Below are 18,692 nucleotides of genomic sequence, written 5' to 3' on the forward strand. Positions count from 1 at the left end.
TGGTTTTTACTGAGGAGAAAGTATGTTTGACTTCAGCTAGATCTTTGTCTATGTAAAAACTCCAAAACACATCTTTATTAACGTCATCCCAATACAATGGATAGGATTTGAGTTTGCTAAGTAATGCTCTACTGCCAGCAAGCTACATGCTTGTTCAGAATAGTGCAAAACTGATCTACAGCCTGGCTTGCCTGTTGATAGGTTTTCTGAACTTCTCCAGTACAGCTGGGTTTTTATGTTCCTGTATCAATTACTGAGAATGCATATATAAGCTAAAGGACGTTCCTTGCCTCAGCTTGTGGAGATCTTGGAATTGGATTGGCTATGAAGCTTCATATACCAAAAACATTCAGTTATTATGTTCACCTGTCACTGTGGCGAGTACTTTGAAAATACCTAAGCCAAATATCTTGTTAATATACCCATCACAAAATACACTGAATGATTGTTTTATTTGTTTTGTTCTTTGTAAATTTGCTTGGAGGCAGACAATGGAATTTCTGCAAGTGGAACATGGAATCATTTGTTCTGGTTACATCTTGTTACTGTCATGTCACCGTTCCATTCCTGCTTTTATGTAGCCAAATTTTTTCTAACATAATGTTCTAGACCTGGATTCTCTCTAAAATTTTCCACTCTGCTGGTATTTAAAACAAGAGGATTTCCCCTTCATGGAGTTTTGTTTATGTTTTTATTTTGCTTGTCAGACTTTGTCAATATCTTCAGTAAATATAATCTGGAGGAGAATTGCGGGAACTGTCAAAACACAGGCTGTTTCCTGTCATTGTCTAGAGTCTCAAGCATTGTGGACTTCCATCTCCTTCCTGTCTTTTGTTTCTGGGTTGATAATGCTGTCTTTAAATGAATTCAGATAAAAATAGATGTAATAGAGCTGGAAATAGAAACTAGTATCCTTAAATGAATGCCTTTGCTGTCTGTGCATAATGGTCCAATAATAATAATAACACACCGTAATCCCAGAGGGTACTGAAGTGTTTACAGCTTGTGGTTCTAATCCTGTCACCTTTCCCTTGGAAGTGAATCCACTGAAGTCACTAGTAGCAATTCTTCAAGGAAGTGATATAGGGGCTATAGCAGCAGCCAAGCAGCAAGGACACAGGTATTAAGAGGTATTTCTCTTTATGCGAGTATGCTTGGGCATGTTAGAAAAAAATTGTTCAGGTGGATTGTAGTCTATTAATCTACAACAGACTGGCATCAGTTGGGATGGTTGTTGGATATTGGACTCTATGGACCCATTGTACAATATTATTTTTGCATTGTAATAGTGCCAAAAGGTCACAGCTAGGATTTTTATTGTCTTGTCCCAGAACATTTGCAAGTAGGTAGAAGTCTTTCTCAAAGAATGTAATGAAAATGAAGAGGCAGAAGATGGGAAGGATGTAAGGCAAGGTATGAAGGTCGATACCAGTGAGAGCAAATATTTATAGATCACTAGTGATACGCATCAATTGCAGGCTGTAAATCATTTAAAACTTTGTTAGTAAAGGAAATACTGCTTGTGTTCTACAGGATCTTTATGTCATATTGTTGTAAACTGCAGGTGCATTTTTGGCATCAGAATAAAGATGCATCTTAAAGCTGGGCTTATACTAAGTGTGTATGTATAGCATATAGAAGAAAAAATCTTGCAGCTGTTTTTACCTTTGGGAGCTTCTAGCATGTATTGGTCTGAGGGAAGATGCATCAGCAGAGATGAGGACCTTCTGAGAGATAAAAACAAGGAGAGTTAGACAAAAGATTCTGAGGGATCATAAAAATGAGTATTAAATAACTGAGAGCAAGAGAATGGTGCATTTTCACTGATCTGGAGTGTAAGAATATAGCCTTTGGAAAGACCAGAGTTTGCAACAGATGGAAGGCAAGAGTCAGTCGTAACAGCATAAAGGGAAAAAGGTTGGAGCCGACTTATGCTGCCAGAAGCATTTTTGCCTTCCCTAGCAAAACAGGTCACTTCCAGAAATCTGTTTAACACCCATTTTCTTAATCTAAAGGTGTCCTGATTGAGGAAGTCTTAGCATTGAACTTACATATGCAGTGTAGTCAAGAGGTAGAATTCGAGGTTGAAAAGGAAAGGTAGAATTCGAGGTTGAAAAGGAAAGGTAGAATTAGAGGTTGAAAAGGAAAAAGGCCTAAAAACCTAAAGATCCACCTGAGAAAAGTCTCAGGTAGAAGTTCTGTCCTGCCTTACAAGATTGCCCACCTTGGTTCCTGAGGAACCATAGCATGTAGTGCTGAATCACCCTGTTCTTGCTCCCTGTACCCAGGCCTAAGCCATTGTTGGAAATCACTGTACCAGGTACTAGAAATCATAAATTAGGTAGAGTTAGGCACCTCAATAGAAGAAAATGGTAACAAGCCAAGATTCATGTACAAGATCCTGGCAGGGTCACTTGTGAAAGAAAGTTGAAAAGTGCAACTCTGAGACCACCTGAGCAAGGCCGAAGGCTGGAATGACCCTCTAAAAATTGATGCCAAGAGAAAACTCCGCCTAAATTCTGCCCAGGCCCCGCCTAGACTCTGCCCTTCATTAATATGCAATGAGATGTTGTAATTGCGTTAATAATGTATGAGAAGATGTTGCAATCATGTATCTCAAATGTATAAATTTGCTTGCTTCACACCTGTACTTGGGAGCGAGTTTCTGTGGTGCAAACCATCTCCCCTGTGCAGAAAATTAATACCTTGCTGCTAAAACTACAAAAAGTCTCAGCAGTTTTCTTCATTCCGAGTTTTATTGGCATCAAGGTGCTATCTAGGTTACTGGTTTAGGCCACTGCAGTAGTGGTACTTAATCTAACATCAGAGAAAGCAAAAAGTTAAGCGAGCTGGGAAGGGGGCTCAAGTGTGTGTAACCGTGCTGTTGGTTGTGAGTGGCTGGCACTGCGTATGATGACCATGACTGAGCATCTTCCTTATTTATGTAGTGATCTTACTTGACTGTTGTGTTTGACAAGAGAGAAGCATGATGTCCATTAAAAGTAAATGTATTCCTATCCACATTTTAAAACTGCCTTTCTGTTGTTTTCAGATACTGAAGTTGTTCAGAAACGGCGTTTTCGTTTCTGGAAATTTTGCAGAAGACAAAGGAAGAATTTCCTGAGGAAGAGTCCAGAGAGCCTGCAGCAGGCAAGTCACTAGTGTACAGGCTGTTGCGTTTGACTATGGGATATTTTAGAGATGGAGGACGTAAAAACAAACAAACAGAAAAGCAACTTGAAACCCCCAAACCCCAGCTTCCCCAAACCTTGCATTGCATTGGACTTGATTGCGCTGCACTCAAAAGACATCCTTTCTAATTTAGAGATTTCTGTGTTCAAGGCTGTCGTAGTCAGTAAAGCCCTGAAATCGTAATTGTTCAAGTGGTGTGTATGATGATGACACATGACATGGTTGTAGGGGGAACAGTATATATATTTCTAATGTTAATTGTTACATATTTATTTACAATAGTCTTGTTCTTTGCTCCTCTCTGCAAATCTAAACAGCACTCAAAAGAAAGCTGTGGACTAGGGGTCTGATTTAGTGGTGCCTGTCTACCAGGGCTGTAAGAGGGTAATACAATCTCTGTACAATTTGACGAAATCAGATAGAATGAATGTGGCGTCACAGATAACAAGAGACCCATAGATATGCTGATTTCTTGCTTCACTTCAGTTATTTCACTTTTAACCCAATGAAGAGAAAAAAAAAAGATGACAACTTTGGCTTAGTGTTGCTTGAGCACTGGGAAAAAGATAGGGTGAGTAGCCCAAGCCAACTGGAAAATGAGATTCTTTCTCATGCCTTCCCTCTGAGCTGAATTGAAGCCTATGTTCTATTTTCTGTTATGCTAGTGGGAATCCTTTGTTGGCTTGGATTCACAGCATTGTGATCTGAGACCAGAGAATCTCACAGTGCACCCATCTTACGTGAAAGCTTGCAAGGATTTGTTTTAGATCTGGCTGAGAAATTTGTTCAGGGTGTTCAACAGTCTTCAGCATGTGGAAGAGCTCTTGTATGTGATGGCGTTCAGCAGGCATCTTAAAACGGGGTCTAGGAATTTCTGAGTATTTTGAAATATGCCCCACAATAACAGGGCACATAGTTTTTAAGTTTAATATGGGTCATTTAAAATAAAAAACCCCCACAAATAAGATAAACTATGATAGTAATACAAGGATTTATGATTAATTTATCCCTGTTATTTTAATGACCTCTGAGAGGTTAAGAGTGCTGTGTTTGTGCATAACACTCCGGAATGCCAAACTTTGTCTTGGGGTTCACAGTTCACAAGATTGCTTTATGCGCATTTTCCTTATGTTTTAAGTCTAAGCTATAGAGTTACTTTTGGACATTTTAATTGTGATCTCTAACATATATAATGCTGTTGAAAACGTATGATTACTAGGATTTGTTGTAGGAACAGCATTTAAATTGAAACTCTTAATTTAGTCTTTCTGGAAACTATGTATGCATGAAGGGAATGAGTCAAACTGAAGACATGCCATCTGATTATAACTCAATGTGTGGGAGGGACGACGTCCTTGGGCTTTGAACTAGTTAGATAGAAATACAGAGCTAGCTGGCAAAAGCCTGCTCAGAGGAATGGGAGGCCTGAGATAGAGTGGGAAGTACTCCCAGTATCCTAAATAATAGACATTCAGGTATAATTTTTAAGCCTAGAGTACTCTGGGGAGCGCTTGGATTAAAGGATACCAGAGTGATACAGACTTCTAGGGGAAGAAATATTTCTTTTTTAAGAGGATAAATGAAAAAGACTCTAGTGTCAAAATTAAGGAGAGGAAAATCCTCATAGTCAACAGAGATTTATACTGTTTAAGCATACTGTAACAGGGCCATAAAAGGCATATGTGCAGTATATCTGTAACCAAAGCAAAATGAAACAGGGCAGAAGGGGAAAAGAAAGTTATGTTTGCAAATGAGAACTTTTGAGAGCGCATTTAATCAAGTAGTTCAATTTCTTGTTCTGGAAACTGAAGCTTGCTAGAAAAGAACATGAACTACAGCAAGTAATTCAGGAACAAGGAGGAGGATTGAGTACCAACTAGCCAATAATATAATATATAATAATAAACAGACCAATGTCCTGGTTTCAGCTGGAATAGAGTTAATTTTCTTCTTAGTAGCTGGAGCAGTGCTGTTTTGGATTTAGTGTGAGAACAATGTGAATAGGACACTGATGTTTCTAGTTGTTGCCAGGTCATGTTTATGAAATCAAGGACTTTTCAGTTCCTTGGGCCCTGCCAGTGAGAGAGCTGGAGGGGCACAGGAAATTGGGAGAGGACACAGCCAGGACAGGTGACCTGAACTAGCCAGAGGTACCACATGACGACATGCTGAGTATATAAACTGGGGGAAGGAGGGGGGGGGGGGGGGGGCATTTGGCATGATGGCGTTTGTCTTCCCGAGTAACTGTTACGCGTGATGGAGCCCTGCTTTCCTGGGGGTGGCCAAACACCTGCCTGCCGATTAGAAGTAGTGAATGAATTCCTTGCTTTGCTTTCCTTGCATGCAGGGGTTTTGCTTTAGCTATTGAATTGTTCCTATCTCAACCCTTGAGTTTTGCATTCCTTTCCGACTCTCTTCCCCATCCCTCTGGGTGAGGGGGAGTGAGCAAGCAGCTGTGTGGTGCTTGGTTGCCAGCCGGGGTTAAACCATGACAGACCTTCTTGGCGCCCAACGTGGGGCTCAAAGGGTTCGAGATAACAACAGACTTGTTTGGGATGTGCTAGTTCAAATGTATAGCTGTTACTGCTGTTTAGCTATTAAGGGGCAGGTTTCTGTGCTTGCCCTGGGGCTTGCTTGCCTTAGAGTCTAGTGCTCGTTAGTGGCTGCTTCTTGCTTTCTCTGCTTGCTGTACTGCTGATCATCTTACTGTGCTGGGCCCGGGAACATTTTGATAACAGCAATGGCGATGCGCCAGGGCTGGCAGGTGGCCAGGGCATCCCTGCTGTTTCTGTGCTGCTGTACTGGACAGACTGGAACTCCAGTGTGAACTCAAATCAAAGGAACCTGAGAATGAGTCCACATGGGAGCATGACACCTCAAATCCCCTGTGGCCGTGACTAAGTCTGTGCCTGAGCAGGTGTATCTCAGAGTGTGTGTGGCCACGGTTACGTCTGTGCCACAGCAGCTATGCCTCTGAAGGAATTGTGGCCCAAGGGTAAGTCCACGCAGGAGAAGGTACACCTCGAACTGAGATTGTAATGGATATACCTTTAAATTGTTGTAACCCATGGTTTGAGTTTCATGTTATAGGAATGACTATAGTGGGAACCACCTGGACAAGCTGCACAAGAAGCAGTGCAAGTGCAACAGTGACCCGACCTGAGCTGGCTTTGACACACGATAACCCCACACAACACACAACCTCCCTTCTCCTGAGTGACCATCGTAAGAGATCGTGTTCATGGACTAAATGAACTCAATGGACGTTTTGTGGACACTTGTGGACATTTTATAGACATTTTTACAGAGGTGGTGCATAGACTAGGGAAATGATGTCTGTGTGTTATATCAAAGGATGGGAAGGGTAATAGTGGTTAATGAGGTTGTATTGGAAAGTGTGGCATGATGTAAACGGTATGGAATAAGCGGTGGATAATGACAATAACAAATTTGTAAATGTATTGAAAGTAAGAAGTTTCTTATGGAGAATCAGCCTGTTTATGGAGATGAGAGCACAATTAGGGAAAATTAGAGTTTTGCTACATAAACCAAATACCTGTTTGTGCCATGACCAATTTAATTCTTAAACTTTCCTTAGGTGCAAAGAAAGTATCTGAAACACAGGAAGGCAATATTCTGAGTGACACTTGTAAATGAGAGCCATTTGATTCACAAGTCAGGAAAGGGGTTTTCTTTTCCTTAATTCATCTGATGCAAAGTGACCCATTTATATCACAGTGTCTGTAAGGGTTCTTTTCCCCATGTTTGTCGGACTTATTTTATGATGCTGTCCAGGAGCTGTGGCAGAAAACTCAGTGGTTACAGTACTGATGATATTGAAATGTGTGTGTATATGTGTGTAAAAGATGGGAAAGTCAGTCTTTTCCTTGAAAAAGAAAGAAATCAGTGAACTCCATCTCCCTGTCTTCTCCTTTATATGTGCACTTGTCTATTCTTCTATGAAACAATAATGTGATAAAGGAACATGGTTCCATTGTTTACAGAGCGATCTCAATGGCATAAGGAACTTTCACTTTGTTAATACCCCTCTGTCCCTCAAGATAGCCTTGTTTCAAGCACTATGCAGTATCTGAATGCCTCAGTCACTGTCCCTTCAGGCCTAAATCCTTGACCTGCTATACCTGGTTTTTACCATCTTTAAAAAAAAATTACTGAGTGATGTTACCATGTGATGTTGTATTTAACATTTATTTTTTTTTAGATATGACTGAATTATCATGAAAGGGTAGTAAACTCATGGGCACTGTAGGCATAATCCATGTCTAAAGTGTCAGCTGAGCAAGATGCAGGCTGTGCTAGCGCAGAGTCTGCCACAGGATTCAAATTTCCATCTGGCCAAAGTCACCAGGCTCTTTGATGACCCTGTTATTTTTGTCACTGTTCTTACAGGTATATAGGCTTGCTGGATATATTAACCTTCTCTTTTCAATTTTCCAAGGGAGCAATAATTTTATTAGTTTTGTGTAGGCACTGGAGTTGATTCTGGTCTCATGACAATGTAAATTGGGAGAAATGGAACTGACGTCAGGAGAATTACAGTCAGATTTGTAATTGAGGAGTGCCTTTTTATATGGTTAAAGTATTTATTCTTTGCAGAAAGTTTTAAAATGAGGCCCTTGGACGCTGCTCAAAGGTAAATTTTTTGGAAAGTTTGAGTGAAAACATTTCATCCATGTGTGAGTATGAGGAGACTGGAAAACTATTTTTCCTTCCATAAAGACTTTTTGCTGCCTTCTTTTGAACAGCTCTGCAATGTGAGTGGCTGAGGCCTGTGTACTAAAATTTGGCATTGAAATAGCCATAAGTATGAAGTGTCTTAGTTTTGACTTTGATTTGACTGAGTTACAAGCCTTAGAAAACCATGTACTCAGGTTTTTCAGTGACTGAAACTCTTCAGGGTTTTGTTTCTTCCTGCAAAGCTTGTGAAGGATGCAGTGAAGATTTCTTGATTCACAATTCTAGAGCTTCATGAAACTCTTATTTAGAGACTAGAGGAAGATACTGCTTTGAAACAGCAGGGACACATGGGGCTGAAAGGAACAAAAGATTTCGTAAAGCACTTATGAACTAAGAAAAGTTTCTGGGTGTTTTGCGATATGTGCAGCTGGGACTTGGGTTCCTAGGGCCCACTGCCTCTGCTCCTACAGGTCGTTCCCAAAGAACTGAGAGAGGTTTCTGCAGGCTGAGCTGGGGGCAGGTCTAAGACCAGACTCTGAGGTACACAAGCACTTACACACCTCTTGAGTCAAAAGGTTCAGGGGACAGGGAGTAAAATATGCTGCTGTTCCTGCATGTGATGTTGCAGGTGGCGCAGTTTACCAGTGATCTGACTGTGGTTTTGCAAGCAGCTTTGTTTTGAAGTCTTAACAAATGAAGTCAAAGGACTTGCTGTTCCTGAAGGAGATATGCTACCTAGATCTGAGATTATATAAAAGCATGCCATATCCTATTGGACAGCATAGTTTGTGAAACAGTGCATGCCTATCTAATTGCAATCACATGTGAAATGAGAGGTCAAGGGAAGGCTGGATGTGCTTCCTCAACTACATAATTTTTTGACTTAGCGCTGTTAATTATGAAGCCTTATGAATCATTAATTTAGTTTCATGTATGGGAGCTCTGCTGCATTTCCTCTGGCATTTTACAATGAAGCTGGTTAGTACTTGCAATTACTTGAAGGCCTCTATTTAGTTCTAGTGTCAACGAAGACAGATTATGATGAACTTGTGTATCTGGTTCTTTACCGAGCTGCTACTGCATCGTCACACCTTTCAATGCAGTTCAGAGCTAGTGGGGAACATGGTTTTTCCCTTTTTGCACAGCATTAAGGATTACAATGTTTGCAGACAGTGCTAGATTAGACATACAGTGTGTAGTGTAACGTTTCTTTTGCTTTGATTAGTTAGTGATTTGAAATTAAAATTTAATTTCTGATCCCAACATTTTTTCTTACTGGCTGACATGTAGTGACATGCATCTTATTAATTTAAAGAATATAAACATCAAAATTAATTTATTTCTAGATGAAGATGACTGAGGACCTAGGTCACCTCTGTTACCCTTTACATCAGCGCACAGCATGTGCAAAACATTACCTCTGTACTGCATGAGCTATGTGCCTCTGAGGTGCTTTGTGCTGTAAAGGACCTTCAGTGTAGGTGAGATTGTAGCGCACTGCAGGTGAAGCAGATCTAAAGCACTCCTTGACAAACTACCTGTGTAATTGAGCAGAAAGTAGGAACTCATGCACAATGTCAAGGAATACTACCAGGTGATTTTCATATGGTAACTGTAGTAAAGAGCTTTCTGCAGCCAAGCTACAGGCCAGAGTCCACAGTCATTAAAACACAATATAAAACCGGTTTGTGTTTGCATTTCTATAGTGTCTGCATTTTCTAGCTTTTGTGGCTCATCAGTGATCTTTATCTAGTTGTAAATAGTTTCATTCTCAAGAACTGTAGTCTGCAGCACCTATTAGTTATCAAATTGAGGGCATGCACCATAAATGGAAAGCAAGAACTAAATATGGTTATAAAGAAAGCAAATGAATAATAATTAATGGGATAGTCTTCACAGAAACAGTACTTATTTCCTTTAGTAGGCATGTGCTTCTAATGCATCATCCATTGCAGGGGTGTCTCTTTGGAAGTGCTTCATTCCATATGATAGATTCTCGTATTTTCTGCAGAATGAAAAGACAGTCTCAAGGAATCCTCTCTTCCAACTGACCGTTGCACATGTGTAGGTAGTGCCCTTGAAGTGGTAGCTGTTGCCACTTAAAAAAAAAAAAAAAAAGGAAAAAAAGAAGAAAAAGGTACTATTGTAAAAACATTTCATGCAAAGGCATGGTTACTAGGAAAAATCTAGCATATCTGACATGCAAACAGTTCTAGTCCCTGGCTCAGTCAAGCACCAGGGAGCGGAAACTGCTTGAGCTGGCACTGCCATTGAAAAGAACATTTTGAAACCATGGCCTAACTTAATGCAAGGAATTTTCCCTATTTTGGAAAAAAAAAAAAAAAAAGAAAAAACGAGACAGTTGTGTTTTGCTTTCCCATCTCCCACTGAGCATCCTTTGCTAGTGAAGCTAATTTACATGCAGATCTCTGGTACCTGGCTTCTTTCCTTTTAGGCTGCGTGATGCCGTTCTCTCATGGAGAAGCTGTCTGGAATGATTCTTACATCACCTGGTTACTCTGCCCTTTTCTTTGCTCTTCTGAATATTTCCCTTGTTTGGGTATCTCTGATGACTTTTTCCTCTTCTCCTTCTGTTAGGCCCCTAGCATAGGCCGTAAGACTAGCTGTTCTTTATTTCCAGCTGGTTTATAGGTCTTTTGCTTTGTCTTCTCATGAAAGCGTCTGCATGCCAGCTGTAGCAACAGCCGAAAACAAGGAAAAATCATCACTCTGTGACTAACTTAGTTCTCTGTGGACAGTCAGCAAGTTCTTGTTGGGCTGTAAGTGGTCAATTATCTGCAGTTTGAGAACTTTACAGACCTCAAAGTATTTTATCTAACATTTCACTGTGAGAAGTGTAAGCTTGCATTCACAAATGGATTTGCATTTCTTTCTTGTTGCGAGATGGAGGGAATACATACTCAGATGTATTAGAGGAACAATTCTGATTCAGTAGAAAGGGCAGTCACAAAGCTTGATCATGGTAGGAATTTAGTTATTGCATGTGAACATGATTTGGAAAGAGCCAAATATTTAACACGATGTTGACTGTGAGTGTGGTTCACTGGTACAGATCAGCTCTGTTAAAAGAGCAAAACAGCAGTTCTACTGAGTTGCAGACTGTTCTTACTCTTTTTCATGCTTCCTTTGGTCCTTGAAATCTTTACAGAACATCTTTTAGATTAATCAGAGCCTGCTTTGTCTTCACGTTCTCTTGTGCATTCTGATCCTGTCTCTTGGTCTCAAATAAATGTTTGAAACGGTCTTAGAGTGCAACTAAATGGCAGCTAAATGTTACACATGCTTTTACTCCTTTCTAGTACTAAATAATCCGTGTTTGGATATAAAGCAGATTTTTAGGAGCCTAGACTAACCACAACCCTTTCTCTCTAGAAGACCAAATAAATACATATATGTTATGTATACATACACAGACCTGCATGTTTTGGTAAAAGTTAACGACAGGAGTTGGAGTTAAAATGGGTCCTTCTGTTACATTTGTAGTTGGTACAGTATGTTTCATTCATTCACTGTGAAAGATTCTACCAGTCCATGAGAAATTTCTTGTAGTCCATGTAACAGCAGTGCTGTAGCTACGAGATCTGATGATGTAAATATGGACAAGGTCTGTCGAAAGAGGTAGTGTATTTAAATTGACCTCTCTGCGTAGCTGGAAAGCAATAAAATACTGTGGCATAAGAAAGGCACACTATGTTGGAAAACGCTATCCCATCCCATGTCAGCTGCTTGAATGAAGATACCACCCCAACCGACAAATACCCTTTTCCCAAGTGAGATGGTTATCAATAGAATCCAGACTTCCGAGGAACTAGAAAACTGCAAATATTAGAATTGGCAGAGGATTTGGATAAACAGTCTTTCACTGAAAATCTGTTGCGAATGTGATTGCTGGGCTTTTTGCAATGCAATGTTTGATGTAATTCTTGTGGGAGGCAGACTTGGTCCCATGGAGGTTTGAACCTGCAATTCACTTTGATTTCAGGATCTAGGCTCCAGTTCATCAAAGAATCTTAAGAATTTAGTTCCTTTGATGTGAATATTTTAAGCTCATGCTATAGTAAAGCTACTGCTTACATGTTTTTCTGAGCTGGCATACTAGGTAGGGGGCTAAAGAAAGATTAGTTAATTAGTCAGGCTAAGTTGCAGTGTGCGTTGTCCTGGCCTTCTTGCAGTTTTCCTCTTGCAGCTAAACTAGTTAATGGAAACAGTTTCTAGAAGCTTAATCATGCAAACTAATTTAAGGGCTAAGTAAACAAAATAACTAGACTTAAGAATTCAATCAAGGAAACGCTGAAGGTTTCTACAAAAGACAGACTTTTAATATTGGGTTGGGGTTTTTTTGCCTCATCCTTAAAAAGCAACAACTCTTAGCACAGACAATGAATTTTTCCTTCAGGCTAATTCTGGTAGCTCCCTCCTGGATCTGCTGGCTGAGGACAGTACAGAACCAAATATCCCACTGTAAATGTATCATCTTCAAGGCTCACTCAGAAATCTGTTGAGCTGGAAATAGCTGCCTCTTAAGTGTATCTGCCTTCACAAGTGCATTTAACACCCATGACAGCAGAGGGTGGATGATCCTGGGGAAACCCAGGTAACAACAATTTGCCATCTCAGGTGCATGTTGGCAGAGCTGAGATCTAGGGGTAACGATTAGCATCTGTGTGTGGTTTAGACTGCATGAAACTCCAGCTTCAAGTCTAGAAGAGTGTCGGTAGCTCTTTGTTCTTATAAAATACATGTAGTTAATATAGACCTCATCACCTTGGCCAAAATTTCTCCCTCCCCTCACTGCTCTGGGTGCCTTTGTGCCCGTTGCAGGTTCTTGTTCAGCAGCCCCAAGGGACCGTGCGCCATTGTGCAGTTTATACAGCATCTTGTTTGTGCAGTCCTTGCAGTCTTGTTAGGATGAGAGACAACGTGTAAATTCAAAATACTGTTTAAAAAGTACGGTTCGGTTTGACATACTACCAATTTATATCCCTGATTACTGTCCTTCCTGTAACCTTTGACTGTGATGTTGATCTTTACTTTTTTTCTTCCATAAAGGTGTATCTGCGTTTAATGTTACAAAGTTTGGGCACCAAGTCTCACTGAAAACATTCTGGAAAATAAGTCTTAAGTAAGCAGGACTAATGCAAATCTAATTAATAATAAGTGTAGTATTTTGTTACTTGCTAAACTGGATGAGTTCATCTGGCTCTCCTTCATGATGGAGAAGATTCAAAACCACCATCCATGATAGGACTTGGCTCATACCTTGAATGAAAAGTCTGACCTTGTCTCTCTGTAAGGTGTTCTCTGAGGATCCAGCCTGAAATGTGAGATTCAACAGAAGGTAAGTTGGGCCACATATGTGTACTCCTTCCCACGTGTACTCCTTCCCACTCTATTAACTCACTGCCATTTTCTTCTTATTAACAAAGTAGTTAGAAATAACCACCATGTTTTGGTGACTGCCATCCAAAGCAATGGTAGTAGCATCAGTGCACTTACTGTGGCATCAGATCATCATACTGTGACAAAGCTTTTATTTCAATACAGAGTAATGATTTGGCTTTGGTGTTATACTCCTTGTAGCTGGCTATCCATTTTCATATGCTAACATATGTCTGTCCCGTTCAAGGGCAATTTGTTCAGGAACTGCTTGCGTGCCTCCTGGGTGAGCTACATGAATTCAATGCAGACTCTGTTGTTTGTGCCTAAAAATTATGATGTGGAAAACCGGTTTGAAAAATCTAGAGCGTTCAGAATGCTCTGTGCAGTTTTACAGAAGAAGCCAAGGGACTTTGGAAAATCTAGACTTTGGATTGTATGCTAGAATACATTATAGTCAGATTATTAAAGTCAGTATCTGCCTCAGCATATTCTGGATCACTTCAGCGTGAGGCAAATAAACTGAATGCACAGTCTAGCAAATAATCAGATCAGGTCACCCATGACAGCATAGCTCAATCTTGGTTTTGTAGCTTAAAATCATGTTCCTTGCTTTTGTATGCTTCCTCATGTTAACAGCTGCAAGCGATGATCGTCTCTCTGAACTAGTGCTGCTCCTGAGCTAATTGGTGGTATAAATACGTTAGTATACTGACTGCTAGGGCTGAGGTTCAGGAGATGTGAATTTTCTAGTTAAATTCGTGCTGCTTTCATTGACTTGCATGGTAATTTGTGCAGTCAGCTCCTCTCTCCTTTGATTTAGGAGTCCCCAAAACCAGGCAGCTGAAGACAGCCCGGGAGGCAGCTCCAGGTGGCGGCTGCTCCTGGGGTTGGCTCGCTGGTGCCTGCCGCTCGTGCTGGGGCCGGGCCCAGCGCACCGGGCTCTGCCCGTCAGCGAGGGGCTCCCGGGCGAGACACGGCGGGACGAGGTGGGCTCAGCCCGTGCGGAGAGGAGGGCGGGGGAGGCGGTCACCGAGCCGGTCCGAGACCCTTCTCTTCTGCAAAGGGAAGAGGTGGGACAGGTGGAGACGGTCAGGGTCTGTCCCCTCATGCCAGGACAGGCCAGATGGGCAGGACTGCCTCCCCCGTGCCTCCATTCCCCACCGCCCTCAGCCGTGCCGCCGCCCCTGAGCGCGCAGCCCTCCCGGCCCCCCGCTCCGCCTCCCCGGGTTCTCACCTGCCGGTGCTGAGCGCTGCCCGCCCGGCGCGGCGGGGCCGGAGGAGGAGCAGGAGGAGGGTCCGCGGCTCCCGCCCGAGCTGCCCGGTGGGCGAGTGCTGGCCAGGCTCCGCAGGGCGACGGCACGGAGCGCCGCCGCCAGCAGGGCTTTGCCGTAGCGCCGGGCCCGGCGCCCCGCCCGTCGCGCCCTGCGCTGGGTGGCGCCCGCTCGGCCCCGCTCCCCCGCGCTGCCCCCCGCCCCGCCGCACCTCGCGCCCCTCCCGGCGGGACCGCGGCCGGGACCGGGGCGGGCGGCCGTCCCGCTGCCGGCGGCGCCCCCGGGCAGGCGCGGCTCCCCCCGCCGCCACTTTTCGGCCGGGGCCGCCCGCGATAAACAGGAAGCCCCTCGGCGGGGCCGGGCCCGGTGCCGGGCCGAGGCGGGGCCTGGCGGCCGCCCGCCCTCCCGCCTCCCGCGCCGCGGAGCCGAGGGGCCGCACGGCTCGGCCCGGCCCGCGGCGGCGGGGGCCGCTGACAGGGCGGAGCGGCGGCGGACAGCGGCGGCGTGCCCCGTCGAGGCGCCCGGGAAGGCATCGAGAATGAAATTGCTGTGGAAAGCTAAAATGGTAACCGGGCGTCCCGTGTCCCCCCCCCCCCCCCCCCGGCCCGCGGGGTGCCGGTGTCGGCGGGGCGGCCGCCCGCTGCCCGCCGGAGCCTGCCCGGTCGCCCCCCGGGGCAGCCTCCCGTGCCCGGCTGGCTGCCCCCGGAGCAGCCCGGCGCCTGTTTGCCGCCCCCCGTGCCGCCGCCTGCGCTCTTTTGTACGGCCGATCATCTGGGAAACCGGGAGGCACTGCACATGTTCGCTTAAAGTTTGGAAGACGTTGCACTTTTTTTTTTTTTCATCCTCTTTCTATTATTTGTGAGTTCTAAAGCCTCGACTCTGTACAGTTTTTTAGGTGGTTGGTTTTTTTTTGCAGCTCGAAATAATAGGTTTTTGGAAAAGCAAACCACAAGCGCTTTAAATCCCTCCTGTCAAAAGAAATAAAGGCTTGCTGTATTTTAAATGCTTGTTAGCTTCAAAGTTTAAAGGCTGTCTGCCTAAGTAATTCAGCAGTTTTTAAAAAGTGCAATTCCTTCCATAAATGAAAGGCCAAAGAGATTAATTGCTTTCAAAAAGCGGGGAGGGGGAGGGAGAGGCAAGAGAAGACTGCTAATCAAAACCAAACTATTTCCTTAGAAAAGACTTTCTACAACTATTTAAAATATGTGCTAGTCTAGGAAAAAATAGTTAAATGGAAAGTCAGGGTATCTTGATACCACAGGAAAGGACAGCTTGCCAAGAATATCTCCAGTGTTCCCTCGATCTGCGAGTATCCTGCATTGCTTTGATTGCAATTACTTTGTGCAGCCCATCTCCTGCCCTCAGCTCTGCACCAGGCACGGGAGCACCTGGTATAGATTGTGGTTAGCAGAGGAGGGAAAATGTGCCTTTCTCTCTTACCTTATTTTCTTTCCCCTTTTCCTGGCAGATCACCATTCAGGATGGGGGTGAGGAGGTAGAAGAGGGAGCTGTTTACCATGTCACCCTGAAAAGAGTGGAGTTTCAGCAGGCTGCCAACAAAGGAGCGAGATGGCTGGAGGTAAGTAAAGCTGGCGTGGTGGCATTTTGGAAAGCTGCTCATGGACTTTGGAGCCGGCTCCGGGGAGCTGAATTCCACACAAATCATTACGATATTAACTTTTAGCACTGCCTGCTCTCACTATTTAAGAAAACCCAAAGCACTGAAGTCGTCTGCCTGGATGATCTGAAATAACCCTCTCCTTATGTTGACCCTTCCTCTTTTCATGGCATGTGAAAAAGATTTGACCAGTTGTTGTGACCATGGATGAGATGATACTTAGTGCAGAAATATGGATCTTAGCTTATGGCCTGAACGTTTAGCAGTTACTTCAGACTGGGCTGTGGCTCATTTCTGCTGTTAGGAACTTATCTCAGGTCTCCCAAACAAATAGTCGCGGTATTTTGGCAAATGCAAGTTTTTCTAAAGTTAGTGGAAACTTCTTTAAAACTTGAGTGAATATCAGTTTGGGTCTTATTTTCATACAGCTTTCTGAGCCAGATGAGAAATCAATTGTCTGTATTTCTGCAAGAATTAAAGCTGTGTGCTGTTTTACCAAGGTGCATTTCAAAGCACGAAGGCTTTAGTGCTAAGTAAAATAAGCTTAAATGCACACGCACTCCATTTGGCATGCTGCTGACTGCCTTCACCTTTGTCAGGCCAAGTCCCCAGCTGATATAAAATGTCCTCACTTCATTGGAATCAGTGCAGCTGTGGCAGTTTGAGCCAAATCTTCAGGAGGTGGTTATAACTTTCGTATTATTTTGTTATGTTTATATATTTGCTTCAGGATCAAAGGCAATAATGTAAGAACTTGGTTTGATGTAGTGTGCAGGCTGGTATTTTAAAGGCTTTTCAAACTACCCTGAGATTTTTATCAAATCATTTTCTTGTGAAGTTCCATGATATAAAGCAATACAGCAGTGCTGAAACCACAGTCAAGAAAAATAAGCAAATTCTGTCCTGCGTATGGACAGTTCTTAGAATCTCCCCATCCCGTGTTTCCAAGAAGTACATAGGGTTCTAATCAGAACAGACAATTTCAGATCTGCTTCCTTTGAGTGGCAGATTTCCCATCTTTGCCTCCTGTTTTTACCAGGAAAAATATTAGAAAGTATTTTTGAGCTCCTGTAAATTTGACAGCTGGTGGTTTTGTGTAAGAGGTGGAGATCATTTTAAATGTGTCTGTGTCCCATGAACATACTTTAGAAAAGTAGAATTTTTTTTCCGTCTAGGCTACGTTTGTCCTCGTATGCAGAAGGATTTTGCCAGGTCTTGGTCATATTCTCAAAGGAAGAGTGCGTATGTGTTCCTGAGATCATCACCACAGCTGGTGGTGCCAATCTTAGCAGGAGGACAAGGTCATGGAAGTGACTTCTAGCTTTCTGTGGCTAGTGTTGGTCTTTCCAGGTCAGAATTGAGCCCTGTTTGTGGGGAAGGAGGCAGTGTGTCAGAAGTCCGCACCTGTTCCAGGCATAAATTGGTGACTTCAGCTTCCAGGCTGCTGTTTTTCAGAGCAAAAAAACCCAACCTACCTCATGCATATTATTTAAAAATGTTCTTAAACATATGGGCTGTTTGTTTCCATTAAGCTCTTAACATAAAGTATTTTAAGCTCTTTTTCTGTTCTTGTTTTATTAATGGCTTTACTGTGGTCCTAAAGTCAATAAATAGCCTCTAACCCAGAGCATTATTTATGAAGAGCCATCCCTGCCCCTAGCAGTTTTGCCTTAAAAAGCATCATCTCTTTTATAATTGTCATCAGGTGACTTTTTTTTTTTGTTTTTTAGCCGGAGTTTGTAGGGGTTTACAATGTGTTTTTTTACACTTTGAAATTTATAGCACTAAATTAATATGCTGTTGGAATTATCCATATTGGTCTTAATTGTTTTGATGGTGCTCTAAGCCAGGCTTGGATTGAAGACTTAAGGTCAACAGAAGAGTATGGGAGCAACCTATTTGTGCATCAGCAAGTATTGAGCCTTCCTTGTAACAAATATAGTACCTCTGTTACTGATTATATTGTACTTTTTTAAAAGTTATTTTTTCACTGTCGGTTTGTGTCCTGTAAAGGTCTGCCTAGCAGTTTGACCTTCTCTGAGGCATGGAGCTTCTCATGGTTTATTGGTTCAGGTCAGGATCCTTGTGACTTGAAAAGCTCAAATCTTTTCGAACCTTGATATGGCATGTGGTGATCGAATCTTGTGTGGTATCAGAGTAGGAGGTTTGTCCAGTGGTTCCAGTGCGGTTCGTTCTTAGTGAGGCTGCATTCTAAAGTGATTTGGAGGATTTTCAGCTGCAAAACATTAGATGGTAGATTATTTGATGTGTTTGAGAGGAATGCAGATCTGGCTGAAAATGTCATGGAACCTGTGTTGAAAGGAATATAAAAGGTTTTATTTATTCTGAGTGTGTTGGGATTTATTACCAATTCCTTCCATTACTGAGAAGCTTGAAATCTGGCCTAAATACATTCTTGTACAGGTACCAGTAAGTGAATGAACCTAGCTCTTCTGTGTTTCCAGAAGTCTAATAAGCCTTTCTTGAAATTCTGTATCCTAAGAACCCATCCA

At 42.8% G+C, this 18,692-nt stretch overlaps 2 protein-coding genes across 2 annotated transcripts in view; one reads left to right on the top strand and one right to left on the bottom strand.

Annotated features, from left to right (window-relative positions):
- Positions 1-6,751: 6,751 nt before the first annotated feature.
- Positions 6,752-15,094, bottom strand: LOC119155607 (translation initiation factor IF-2-like). Its single transcript, XM_037404438.1, has 4 exons — positions 15,037-15,094; positions 14,525-14,947; positions 13,171-13,225; positions 6,752-9,988 (listed from the first exon to the last, which is right to left on the bottom strand). Exons 1-4 carry the CDS (start codon positions 15,092-15,094, stop codon positions 9,808-9,810), a joined length of 717 nt encoding a protein of 238 aa, XP_037260335.1. The 3' UTR covers positions 6,752-9,807.
- The window catches only part of RGL1 (ral guanine nucleotide dissociation stimulator like 1), a 79,083-nt gene continuing 75,383 nt past the window's right edge, over positions 14,993-18,692 (top strand). Inside the window, exons 1-2 of the mRNA XM_037403558.1 lie at positions 14,993-15,126; positions 16,030-16,140. Of these exons, the coding sequence (XP_037259455.1) occupies positions 15,100-15,126; positions 16,030-16,140 (138 nt within the window). The 5' untranslated portion in view covers positions 14,993-15,099. The remainder of the gene's footprint in view (positions 15,127-16,029; positions 16,141-18,692) is intronic.

This window comes from Falco rusticolus, chromosome 11, assembly GCF_015220075.1.
Source record: "Falco rusticolus isolate bFalRus1 chromosome 11, bFalRus1.pri, whole genome shotgun sequence".
NCBI classification, from domain to species: domain Eukaryota; kingdom Metazoa; phylum Chordata; class Aves; order Falconiformes; family Falconidae; genus Falco; species Falco rusticolus.

Bases quoted from the DNA above. Each gene is read 5' to 3' on its own strand.
- LOC119155607 (XM_037404438.1), bottom strand. From the start codon at position 15,094: ATGCCTTCCCGGGCGCCTCGACGGGGCACGCCGCCGCTGTCCGCCGCC. The intron at 14,948-15,036 runs GTCAGCGGCCCC...GGCGGCCGCCAG, and splicing joins GTCCGCCGCCGCTCCGCCCT to GCCCCGCCTCGGCCCGGCAC. The intron at 13,226-14,524 runs GTGAGAACCCGG...CTCACATTTCAG, and splicing joins GCAGCGCTCAGCACCGGCAG to GCTGGATCCTCAGAGAACAC.